The 13,337-nt window shown below is 42.1% G+C and overlaps 1 protein-coding gene across 2 annotated transcripts; it reads left to right on the top strand.

The window, feature by feature from the left end:
- Nucleotides 1-4,932: 4,932 nt before the first annotated feature.
- Nucleotides 4,933-11,351, top strand: IGFBP1 (insulin like growth factor binding protein 1). Of its 2 annotated transcripts, XM_052697704.1 has the most exons (4): nt 4,933-5,406; nt 7,293-7,471; nt 9,174-9,302; nt 10,450-11,351. In XM_052697704.1, the coding sequence occupies exons 1-4, from the start codon at nt 4,947-4,949 to the stop codon at nt 10,579-10,581; spliced, it is 900 nt and encodes a 299-aa protein (XP_052553664.1). In that variant the 5' UTR covers nt 4,933-4,946; the 3' UTR covers nt 10,582-11,351. The 2 variants fall into 2 exon arrangements, with proteins under 2 accessions (XP_052553664.1, XP_052553663.1); XM_052697703.1 differs by having other exon boundaries at nt 9,174-10,554.
- The last annotated feature ends 1,986 nt before the right edge of the window (nt 11,352-13,337 follow it).

Genomic DNA, 13,337 nt, shown 5'->3' with positions numbered 1-13,337 from the left:
ACATGCAGTCTGCATTGAATCCACAGTCCAGGGCCAAGCAGCCCCAAACTTCTCCATTGGCACATCCAGTTGGAGAGGAAGGCAAGAGTAATGAGAAACGGCATATTGCCACAAGAAAGACTAACAGGAGGAACAAGCCTGCCCCAAATTGAGAGGTGCCTCTGCAGAACTGCTTCGTGGTTCTGCAGACTGAGAAGGAACAAGAAACTCTAACAGGCAAGTCATCAGAGCTGAGAGAGGCAGTCAGACTGTTCCCCATTACATAGCAGCTACTGCAGCTAAGAAAAAGTGCCAGGTGATAGTGATGTGTGATTATCTTCTGAGGGGTACAGGGGCACCCATTTGTTGTCCTGACCTGCTATCTAGAGAGGTCTGCTGCTTGCCAGGAGCCTGCATCAAGGATGTGACAGAGAGGCTGCCAGACCTTGTACATCTCATGGACTACTTACTACCCACTGCTGCTGTTTCATGTAGGCACCAGCGGCACAGCTGTTAGCAACCTGGAGAATGTCAAGAGGGACTACAAGGAACTGGAAGCAGCAGTGAAGGGCTAAGGAGCACAGACAGTGCTCAATCCTCTCAGTTAGGGGAGTGGGGAGGAAAATGACTGATAGAATTAAGAAAATGAATTCATGGTTAAGGGAGTGGTATCATGAACAGGGCTTTGGCTATTTATGTCATGGAACTTGTTTGGGAAATCTGGTCTTCTGAGGGAGCTTCTGAGTTGGATCACCGGCCAGTAAGACAGCACCTAAAGTACAGAATAAGGGAACTCCAGTTGGTGAATCAGCCTCAATGGGAGCCCAACTCAAATGCCTGATACATGATACAAATACATTGATATACTGATGCATGGAGAACAAGCAGGAAGAGTTGCAGGCAGGTGTGTGCCCAAAGTGCTACGATGTCACTGGTATCACTGAGATGTGGTGGGATGGCTCTCATGACTGGAATGTAGAAATAGATGAGTATAAATGCTTTAAGAAAAACAGGCAGGGGTAGAAGGGAGAGGGTGTTGTGCTCTACATCAACATCCAGCTGGAGTCTTTGGAACTACACTTGGAGATAGAAGAGGAGCTGACAGAGTTTATGGGCTAGGGTTAAAGAGAAAGGGAAGGCAGAGGAAGAAGTCATTGTAATGGGAATCTGCTACAGACTGCCTGATCAGGAAGACCCAGTGGATGAGGCCCTCTATAAACAGATAGGAGAAGCTTCACATTTGCAAAACATGGTACTCATGGGGAACTTCAACCACCCTGTTATCTGTTGGACGGACAACATAGTAGGGCACCAGAAATTGTAGAGATTCCTGGAATGTGTGGGTGATAACTTCATCTTCCAGGTGATAAAGGAACACACAAGAAAAAGTGCTATGCTGGACCTTGTGCTCACCATTGAAAGTGGCTTTTGAGTAATGTGAAGCTCAAGGGCAGTCTTGACTGCACTGACACAAAATGGAGGAGGTCAAGACCCTTAGATCATCAAAGATGGTGCACAGAAAGCTTGGTACTCTGGACTTCAAGAGAGTAGACTGAACTCTTCAGGGAACTGCTTGACAGGGTCACATGGGATAAAGCCCTGGAGGGAAGTTGGGCTCAATGTCCAAGTGGAGACAGGTGATGACTGGTGTTCCTCAGGGATGTGTGCTATGACAGGTGCCATTTAACAGCTTCGTTGGCATCATGGACAGTGGGATCAAGTGCAATCTCAGCAAGTTTGCAGACAACACCAAGCTGAGTGGTGCAGTTGACACACTAGAGGGAAGGGATACCATCCAGAGAAACCTGGGCCCACCTGTCAAACACGTCCATGCCAACCTCATCAAATCCAACAAGGACAAGTCAAGGTCCTGCATCTGGGTCAGGGCCATCCCGAGCACGGACACAGGTTGTGCAGAGAATAGCTTGAGAGCAGCTCTGAGGAGAAGGATTTGAAAGTGTTGGTTGATGAAAGACTCAATATCAGCCAGCGGTGTATGCTTGCAGTCCAGAAGTCCAATCATATCCTGGGTTGCATCAAAGAAGCATGACCACAGGTCGAGGGAGGTGATTCTGCTCCTCTCCTCTGCTCTGGTGAGACCCCACTTGGAGTAGTGCGTCCAGTTCTGGAGCCCCCAACACAAGGAGGACATGGAGCTGTTGGAGCAAGTCCAGAGGAGGCCATGAAGATGCTCAGAGGGCTGGAGCACCTGCCCTCAGATGACAAGCTGAGAGTGATTGTGCTCTTCAGCTTAGAGAAGAGAAGGCTCCAGGGGGACCTTATAGCAGCGTTTCAGTACCTGGAAGGGCCCACAGGAAAGCTGGGTAGGAACCTTTTATAAGGGCAGGTAGCAACAGGAGGAGGGGAAATGGCTTTAAACTGAAAGAGGGTAGGTTTTGACTAGATACTAGGAAGAAATTCTTTACTGGGAGGGTGATGAGACACTGAGACAGGTTGCCCAGAGGGACTGTGGATGCCCCCTCCCTGGAAGCATTTAAAGGCCAGGCTGGATGGGGTTTTGAGCAAGCTGATCTAGAGGGAGGTGTCCGTGCCTATAGTGGGGGTTGGAACCACGTGATCTTAAAGGTCCCTTCTAATCCAATTGATTCTGTGAGAAATATGACAAAGACCAAAACTGCAACTGTACCTTCCAAAGAAGAATTGCCATTCAAACTAGTGAAAATTTTGTGATATAGTCCTGTACTTCAGACAAGGACTGAAGTACTATGCTCCTCTCTTTATCCAGTGAAGGAAAAATGATGGTGATGTGGTAATGTGTTTAAAACAACAACTACAGCAACAACAAAAGTTTTAAAGAATGTGCTTTATATGTATCACTAGGAGCAATTTCTTCTCAGTTCATGTTTTCTTTTTAAAAGCAAAGGAAGGAAAAATGCAAGGAAGGCAGTCACTCTGGAGCAGTCATTTTATTGGAAGTAAGCCTACGTAAGGCAGTCAGTAAAAGTCTGATCCTGCATTCTGTTTCAATGAAGACTTTCAAAAGAGCAGAGACATGTATAAGCAGATTGCTCCAAAGAAACTACAGTAGATATAAAGAATAAAATAACACTACTTGATAACATAGTCACCACTATTAGCTGTGCATTTTCACCAATGATAAACAAGAGCCTGCACACCAGCTATGGTGATCTATTGGCACTGGCACCATCAGCACTGCTGAAATGAGCCCCTCTCTGCCTCATTGTGTGAATATTCACTGTTTGGTCTCAGTAAAGTCAGTGAATGTCAATGGGTTTCACTTTTTTTCTGCAAAGAACAATTCAATTATATACCTTTGCTTCATATGCGCTTCCATGTCAGACACTATTTTGTCAGACTGCCTCTCTGCTTCCTTATGTTGCATAGAAACAAAATTTAACAGAAAATCAGTGGAAGATTCAGCCTCTACTGCCATACCACCAACATCCACTTCTGATGTCGTGGGTCAATATAATGAAATAGGAAGCATTACTTTCGGAGCATCCCTTGTAGACAAGTGAGCAAATGCATGCATATGCATTTACAGATGCATGTGAGATATTCGGGTCTCTGTATTTTTCAGATGGTTCTACATTTCACACACATATATATATGGTCCTTAGTGCAAGGGACTTTGACTATTTTTTTTTTCTCTTTGAAGGAGGGAGAAAATATATCTTTATATATATTTTCACCTCACACACTGATAGAAGAATCATCATTTTCCATTACAGATATACATGAAAAAAAAAAAAATTGAAAAAGGGAAAATAATCATTAGAGCTTGGAAAGCCTAATTGCTGAATTTTTCTGCACAAGTTGTCATGCACTGGGTTTTCAGACAGAGCCTACTCTCACTCACAGACATGTGAAATCCAAAGAATTCTTTTAAAATGTTTTGTTCAGTATGCTTAAAAATGCAAGTGAGTTTTGAGAGCTGCTACCTTTTGTGTATGGTGATTTCTTTTTTTTTTAACTTTCCATTGAGTGCCTGAAAATTTTAAAAAGAAAACCAATAGAAGATGCAGTAGTAAAGCGAAAAAGTCTCTAAGTCATGAAAGTCTGTAACCAATATGAATAATGCAAGAACTGAATTAAGATGTTAGGGAGTTAAAAATGCAGTAAATACTAAATTATAAATGAAAACTCTGGCTTCAATAATATAGAAACTAAAGTGAATAATAAAACACGAAACAACACTACAATTCTGCTTCACTTTCACACTAACGACACATCTTCACACACGCACACACAGAAGAAGAAAATAATAAAAAACAACAGAAAAAAAAAAAAAAAGAAAAAAAAAAACCACCAAAAACCAAAACCCTCACACAACCAAAAATCATGCTACTTTAGGTAACTTGACAGTGGAATTTGATGTTTCAAGCTCAATACATGCTGCAAATACTAAGATTTATCTGCTCAGTACAGTGAAGGCTGAATGCTTTTGCTTTCATTATAGTGATAACTTCTGTATGCAAAGGAAAAAAGAGAAAGATTGTTTTAAGGTGAAATACGAGTAGATGAAGAGGCTAACATGACAGTCAGAAAAGCAGAGCTACCTCGTTTGTCTCTGGGTTTTTGGACAAACACTGGTTTCTGTCAAGTGCCTATTATGCAGATTGATATTTCTCCCATGCCAGCAGCAGCAGCAAAAGTGAATCCAGAGGTGGGAGACCCCCCTATGCCTAAAACGGGAGGCATTTCTGACGGGCAAAGAGGAAAGGGATGCACCCACTCATTTGTTACTCTCTGCCCGTTTCCCCTCCGCAGCTTTTTTTCCCTGATAACTACGGTAGGGAAGAGAGATGGAGTTAGGGAATAAAGGCAATCCTGCACGTCTGGAAGAAAAATAATTAAAGGAGGAAAGTGAAAGGGGAGGAGAATAGCGGTCAGGAACTTGAACCTTCAGTGAAATGACGTTTCTCTAGTTCAGATAATAGTTAACTCGAGGTTAAAGATTAATAGCCAGACAAATGGCTGCATAAATGGCTCGGGCTAGCAGGATGTACGTATGCACCCTGCCTCCAGCTCCCCACGCCACTAAAGTGCGGTCCCTCAGCAGCGACATGAACTGCCTGCGGTCCCTGCTGAGCCGCTGCTGGCTGCCGCCCCTGCTGCTGCCGGCGCTGCTGGGCCCTCGCCTCGTAGCCGCCGCATCCCCGCAGCCCCTGCACTGTGCGCCGTGCACGCAGGAGAAGCTGGCCCTCTGCCCGCCCGTCGAGCCCGGCTGCCCGGAGACGGCTCGGCAGCCCGGCTGCGGCTGTTGCCAGACCTGCGCCCTCGGGCCGGGCCAGTCGTGCGGGGTCTACACGACTCGCTGTCGCCACGGTCTCCGCTGCCGCATCCCGTCGGGGGTGACCCGGCCGCTCTCTGCTCTCATCCAGGGCCAAGGAAAGTGTCTGCCAGCCAGCGAAGCTGGAGGGACGCGCTCAGCTGAGCCGGCAGGTAGGGACCGATCGCGACCGCGCTCCGTGCGGGTGGGCTGGGAACTGACGGGTCTGCTGCGGGAACAGGGAAACGGGAGGTTGGGAGGATGGACAAAGTTATGCACGCGTTTGAAACATAGGAAATGCAGATGGCATTTTCAAGGAGAATGTGCTCAGATGGGTGTGAGGTGAAGCATCCTGTTGCAGATCCAGGAGATGTTCAGAGAAGGCTTTTATGCCCCAGGTGGCAAGTGAAAACCACTGAAGCAATGGCAAGATGCAGACTATTCACAGTAAGGTTTGTGGAACTGTAGGCTGTTTTCCTGTTGTAATAAAACAGTAACTAGAGTAGGTCAAATGTTTTCACGACTTTATCAATGGACACCTCCAAAAGTCTTGAGAGAGAATGAAAATACCTAAGCAAATTTTGTGTTTGGATTCATTTTAAGAATAAAATTTATCTTAAATAGTGCATTATTAATTTGTCTTTGAGCTTAAAGACATATCAAGCATCTTACTTTAAATGCTGACTAAGAACTTCCTCAGTGTTATTTCATTACATTACTATTTATTATCATTTTTTGCCTTCTCTGCAGCTGTGTTCATGTAGTGATGGTAAGGTAACTCATATGAACATATGAAACACAGTTATGTGAAACACAGTAACATATGAAAAGCAGTCATGGTTGAATCAAAATAGTATTTACCATTAGTGGAAGTAAACTGAGATTATACCGTAGTAAAGTGAGTGCTTAAGATTCCATCACTTAGGAAGATATAACAATCTCATTCTTTATTATTATAGATTAATCTTCTTTTTTTTTTTCCCCTGAGCAGCATCAAAAGGGGGGAAAAAAAGGAGGGGTTATTTTTGGTCTCTGTATGATTAATTGCCCTGATACAATAAGTTTATACACGTCAAACATTATGAGTTCTTGCAATTGCTAAAAGCTTCTTTTGCTTTTAGCAAAAGAGCAGAGATTTCACAGTCTCTAACTTAGGTACAGGCATAGGGGCCATGCTCAGGCAAATACAAACAGTTTCTTCCATTCCCTGACTATTCAATTCACTGCAGGCCAAGGTGTGCATCTGCCAACTCCTGTGAATTGCTACCCATTGTTAAATGTGAGGCAAGCTGCAGAACAAACTACAGGATACCATGAATTCAAGTCTGGACCAAATCACCTCCTAAGTAAAAACTGAAACACATACTGATTTAAAAAAAAAAAAGAAAAAAAAAAAAAAAAGAAAAAGAAAAAAAAAAAGAAAAAAAAAAGAAAAAAAAGTTCTCTCAAGACTCTCTGCATCTAGCAAAGCAGCTACAACCTGCTGTGGTCAAGAAAGATTTTTCATTTCTGACAGAGTGTCTGCAGTTCAATCTTTAGGAGTGGAGTGATTCCAAATCATAAAACCACAGAATCCTTAGATTGGAAGGATTAAATTGGACCCATTTATGGGTCACCTAGTCCAATTCCCCTACAATGAACAGGGACATCCACAACTAGATCAGGTTGCTCAGGGCCTGGTCCAGCCTCACCTTGAATGTCTCCAGGGACAGGACTTCCACCACATCTCTGGGCAACCTATTCCAGTGCCTCAACACCCTACTCTAAAAGCCTTTTCCTTATATCCAACCTACATCTACCCTCTTTAAGTTTGGAAGCATTTCTCCATGCCAGAATGTGACTTTACAACAAAAGGTTTAATGTAAGTTATTTCTTCTCCAGCTGAAGTGGATCTGTTGGAGGTATTACATTTTTTCTGGGGATTTTGGGGAGGGGGGGGGGGGGGGGGGTGAGAGTGCGTGAGGTCTTCCTCTGTCTTTTCTTTTTTAACCTTTTTCCTTTGGAGAAATAAGTGTTAAAGGTCACTGTAGATATTCACCTTAATAAAATTCCTTTCCAGATTCCACCGAGCCTGAGGATATACCTTTAGAAAGCTCTGAAATGACACAGGATCAGATGCTGAGCTATCAGTTGATGTTTCCCATAAGCCAGGACAAATCCAACCCTTGGAATTTCATCACTGTATATGAAAACATGAAAGCAAAGAGAACATTTGAACTCAAGAAATGGAAAGAACAGGTGAGTGGGTTTTTTTGCAAGCCTTTCAGAGACCATTTCAGTAGATGCTACTGATTCTGACTATAAAATGAAAGTGTGCATGGAACTCTAATAGCAGTTCTAGCCCCAACATCAAGCGGCTGTTATTTTGGGTAGCTAGCAAACAGACTTCTCTAGAAATGCTTTCCTAAGATGCTTGAGAAACATGCAGAATTGTAGTAACTGTAAAAATAGGTGGGCATCAGATATGTTCTATACAGAGTCCTTGCAGAGGCTGAATCTTGCTCTGATGATTGCATGGTTCCTTAATTTCTGGAAACCCATGCTACAATCTTAGACTTCTTTCTTGTTTTAGTTAGAAAAATAAAAGGCTTTTGTGGTTTGTCTATTGATCGGTGAAATAAAAAGGAGTAATTATGTACAAATATTGATGAAACACCAATACAAAACAAAACATATTTCTGTTCACCAGCAAATAGGTGCACGCGAAAAGACAGAAAGCTCAGCAATTAAAGTACACTTCTATCTTCAATACTGTAAAGCAGCAGTGAGCAGTGGGCACTTGATGGCACCAGAGAACCACATTTAGCGCAGTCCCAGGCAGCGTGCTTAACCATGCGGTGTGGCGTTGAATTATATATATGCACAACAGAATCCCATTTTCGTAATATTCACAAACAGAATGGAAGGAAACAAACGAACAATCAAAAAACTAAAAAATCCCTCTGCATATCCAGAGCAGAAGCACTCATTTAGTTTGCACTACTATATATTGAGGGCTATTGGCTACAATTCTGTCTCCTAAACCTCTACTTTCTGACCCAGAGCAACAGAAAAGCCCACTGATTAGAACAGAACAGTTTATGTGAGGGGAGGTATTGAAAAAGAAGAGGATGAAATTATTTCACTCCCAAGTAAAAATATCTGTTCAGTCAATGCAGTAGTCATAATGCAGTGACTTAAAATAAAAGAAGAAGAAAAAGAAAAAGAAAAAGAAAAAGAAAAAGAAAAAGAAAAAGAAAAGAAAAAGAAAAAGAAAAAGAAAAAGAAAAAGAAAAAGAAAAAGAAAAAGAAAAAGGAAAAGGAAAAGAAAAAGAAAAAGAAAAAGAAAAAGAAAAAGAAAAAGAAAAAGAAAAAGAAAAAGAAAAAGAAAAAAAAAAAGAAGCAAGAAAATAGTGAACGTAGTTAATGATGCAAACAGATCTTCAGTCCCAGTCTGAGGGACTTTGGGTCTGAGTCTCAGAGTCACTGCAGTGCTCTGCACTCTGATCTGGTAACAGCCATGTGTTACACAAAAGATAACATTCAGATGTTTGTTCTCACACTGTCTATATATGTCTTGCACCTATTCTCTGTACATCAACAGAACACAGGACCATGGCAACCCACAAAACATGGCCAGCCTCACGTACACAAGCCTTCTAGCTTGCAGCTCCCCATAATAGGAGATACTGTACTCTCAAAGTAGTAATATGTTTACTCAGTGCAGGTTAAGTTTCCTTGTGTAGCAATTTAAGGACTTTGTCATGTTTCTGAGGACAGAAAATACCTCAAAGAATAAAAACAAAAGCCTAAGTGCAACGCTAGAGTTTTCTGGCCACACTCCTATTGGAACATGTAGGAACTACTTGCAAATCAGTGTTATATGCTGCAGATTATATGACTAATAAATACTTAGAGCTTTTTGCTAGCTTTATATTGATCACTTTTTGTTTGCTTGTAGGGACCTTGTCAAAAGGAGCTCAATAGAGCTCTGTATAAATTGGCAAAGGCTCAGCAGAGAAGTGGAGGGGACATTTACAAATTCTATTTACCCAACTGTAACAAGAATGGATTTTACCACAGCAAACAGGTATGTACTTTTTTCCTGTCTGCTCACAGCAGCATTGCAATTAATCTGGCACTGAGAATTCTTTCACTACCCTCTGCTCCCAAGCTCACAAGTTTGCAGCTGCTGGAAACCGGTTGTGAAAATAGGATACTTAGTAGTGGGAACAGATGGTAGTCCTCTTAAAAGTGAGTGCATGCTCAGCATAGACAAAAATGGAGGCAGAAGTCTCCTTTATTCACAGAACAGGTGTACACAAAGCCTTTCTAAAACATTTTGACCCTGTCTCTTCTCAGGCCAAGTCAAACTCCATGCATCCAGTTTGTTAGCATATTCACAGCCAATGCTAATCCATGATATCCATCATACTGCATGTATTGTTAAGTGCATATGTAATAATCACTATGGAGACAGAAGGATCTCAGCTCTCACATTAAAGAACACTTGCAGTGACAAAACTCTCTGGAGCAAGATTAGCCCTTTGAGATTACATTGAAAAAAATATTGATTTGTACTTCCATTAGATTACTTTATTGATAATGCTTATACCCATTATAATATCTACAGAAGCCACCACAAAGTGCACTGATGGAAATCTGTATAATTAACTAAAGCTTAAATCAAACTGTTGTAGCCATAGGCCATACACAAAAATTTCATAGGTTTGCATAAATCTGTGTCACCAAGACATTGTTTTAGAATGTGACCCCACCGTGTGACTCATTGTCACCTGGGATCTAACCAGGCAAACACAGAAACATGTTCAACTCCCCAGCTAAAGAAAGAATCCCATTTCCCTCTGTGTGTGAAGAGTCAGCCTATCAAGCCATTGCTTTCACCTCTCTACCTTACGTATCCTGCTTTCCGTCAGTTTATCTTACTGGAAAATATGACTATTTTATATTACCACTTAGCAAGGACTGGGCGTATTGTTTGAAGTGTGTAGTTGCTGTTGAAGTAGCTAAGCTCAAATCAAGACTTCCTAACCAAGTGTGTTGGTTAGAGGTTCTGTCAGGGAGGTGTCACTGTATTCAAAATGGGTCCATGTGCTGCACTTCTTGAGCTTTCAGTTCTAGTGCTGTTCAACACCTCTGTTTGCAGTATCCTGTAGTGAATTTTTTGCTGACAATTGCTTATTCTGGGTTTTGATTAACTTTCTTAATAATCCTAGTGTGAAACTTCACTGGATGGAGAGTCGGCTGGGTGCTGGTGTGTCTATCCAAAAAATGGAATAAAAATTCCTGGATCCCCAGAAGTGAAAGGAGACTCTGATTGCCAACAGTACCTCAGATCAGAAGAATAGTACCAGTTACATTCATTTACAACAGGTTCTCTTTGGAGCTTGAACTTATCAGGAACCAAGTTCAGGCAGGAGACATTCCAGGAAGGTAGTTGCAGGCTCACGGGCAGCCCCATAAAATGGCTTTTTTACTGTACTGGCATTACTTAGATGCAAAACTGACAGATACAAGTAACTGCAAGATCAAGTCCTGCAGCCTTGTATGTTATGTTTGTATAATATCAGAAATGCTCTCATATGTAAAGCTGTTGGGTTATTTATTTTGAGTGTGTTTTTGTCTGCATTCTTACTAATTTATATTCTTAAACACTTCATAACTATATGTAAATAGTTAGTATTATTGCCCTTAAATATATGTATGTTATGTTGCAGAAATGATGCTACTTAAAACTTCAAATGACATAAGTCTATTGGGAAAAAAATGGTTTGTAAACTTGCATTTTTGTACTGTGTATTTATAGATGTAAAACGGAATTTTAAAAAATAGCTTTCAGTAGGGAACGTGCTTTGGAACTAATTTAAAACTTGTTTTGTTTATTTATCATGTTGCTTTGGCACCTCTGTTTCAATGTCAAGCTGTTTCTTAAAAAAGAAAGTCTAAACCTTGATTATATGCTGAAGCTCATGATGGGACAGTATTTGTTTCTGTTTTCCACATATATCAGGACATATAGCAAAACAACAGGATATTCTGTGCCACAAATGTAAATTATTCACATGTTGACATTATCATGTTATTTAAGATGAGTTATTAAATAATTTCTTCTACAAAGCTCCAGTGTCTGACTTTTTGCAGTACAGCACAGAGGTGCTAGCCTTCTGAAGCTGGTAACTAAGTTACCTGGGAGACCAACTTCCACCTCTACAATTTCCTTTGAGGTAGATGTAAAGAGCAATAATGTCTATCCTGAGCTCTCCAGAGTAAACAATCCCAGTTCTCTCATCTGCACCTCATAAGACTTTTGTTCCAGATCCTTCATCCATTTTGTTTCTCATCCTTTGGACACTCTCCAGGACCTCAATGTCTTGTAGCAAGGGGTCTAAAACTAAACACAGTACTTGAGGTTCAGCCTCATTGAGGTTCAGCCTCTTAGTGCTGCTGACCTTGCTACTTCTCGTACAAGCCAGGATGCTGTTGGCATCCTTTGCCACCTCTGCACACTGCTGGCTCATGTCCACTATGAATCCTTTTCTGCCACACAGCTTTTCAGACACTTTGCCTAAGACAGTAGTGTTGCATGGGATTGTTTGACCAAAGTGCAAGACCCAGAGCTTGATCCTAGTCAACCTCATACAACTGGCCTCTGCCCATCCATCTAACTTATCCAGATCGCTCTGTAGAGCCTTCCTACCCTCAAGCAGATCAACACCTCCTCCTAACTTCATGTCAACTTCAAATTTAGTGATGGTGCACTCAATCCCCTCATCCAGATGATCAATAAAGACATTAAACAAGACTGGCTATACCTATCCCTGGACATCACCACTTGTGACTAGTCACCAGCTGGATTTAACTCCATTCACTATCTCTTTTTGGGCCCAGCAATCCCAGCAGTTTTTTATCCAGATAAGAGTATATTTATCTATGCCATGAGCTGCCAGCTTCTCCAGGAGAATGCTGTGGGAGATAGTAACAATGGTGTTATTAAAGACTTTGTCCACAACATTGCCTTCATCCACCAGGCAAGTCACCTGGTCATTGAAGGCGATCAGATTGGTCAAGCATGACCTGCCTTTCATGAACCCCCTGCTGGTTAGGCCTGACACCCCAGTTGTCCCACTCATGCTGTGTGATTGCGCTCAAGACAATTTGCTCTATGACCTTCCCCAATACTGAGGCTTTTAGTTTTCTGGATTCTCCTGACTCTTTATATAATCATAGAATATCCTGATTGGGAAGGGACCTGTAAGGATCAATAAGTCTAACTCACACAGGACTACCCCAATATCAGATCATATGTCTGAGAGCATTGTCCAGATGCTTCTTAAACTCCGGCAAACTCAGTGCCATGACCCACTTCCCTGGGGAGGCTGTTTTGCTGCCTGACCATCCACTCAGTGAAGAGCCTTTTCTGATATCCAACGTGAACCTCCTCTGTTGCAGTTTCAATGTCATTCTATTGCTATTCATCAGAGAGAGGAGGTCAGTGTCTGCCTCCCCCTCCTGAGGAGCTGTAGGTCATGATGAGGTCTCACCTCAGCCTTCTCTTCTCTAGTTGAACAAACAAGGGATTTCAGCCACTCCTCAAATGTCTTCATTCCCCTCTAGAACCTTCACCATCTTTGTAGCATTCCTCTGGATGCTCTTAAATACTTTTATGTATATTTTGTATTGTGGCAGATTAAACCCCAGATTCAATTCTATCTGAGGTTTCTCCATTCTGATTTTCTCACTGCATATCCTAGCAACATCCTTGTTGCTTCACAAGTTGCCTGCCCCTTCTTCCAGAGGTGATAAACTTTCTTTTTTTCCTGAGGTCTCAGTGAAAGCTCCCTGTTCAGCCAGGCCAGTTTTCTTCCACACCAGCTCCCCACAAAGTCATAGTTTTCTTGCTGCACAATGGCTTCTAGGTACTCCTGTCTGTTGCCCATGTTGTGTGCACTGGTGTAGATGTACTTCAGCTGAGCTACTGATCTCACTCTCAACCCTGGGATGCTGCCCCTAGGCTCTTCTCTATGGAGTCTGTTTTTATCCCCTTTCCCTTTCAAACATAGCTGAAAGTCCTCTTAATGAGCCCTGCCATGAATCCTTTTCCCTC

Source organism: Tympanuchus pallidicinctus, unplaced genomic scaffold, assembly GCF_026119805.1.
Source record: "Tympanuchus pallidicinctus isolate F22 unplaced genomic scaffold, pur_lepc_1.0 scaffold31, whole genome shotgun sequence".
NCBI classification, from domain to species: Eukaryota; Metazoa; Chordata; class Aves; order Galliformes; family Phasianidae; genus Tympanuchus; species Tympanuchus pallidicinctus.
This window is presented reverse-complemented; position numbering and strand designations above follow the sequence as displayed.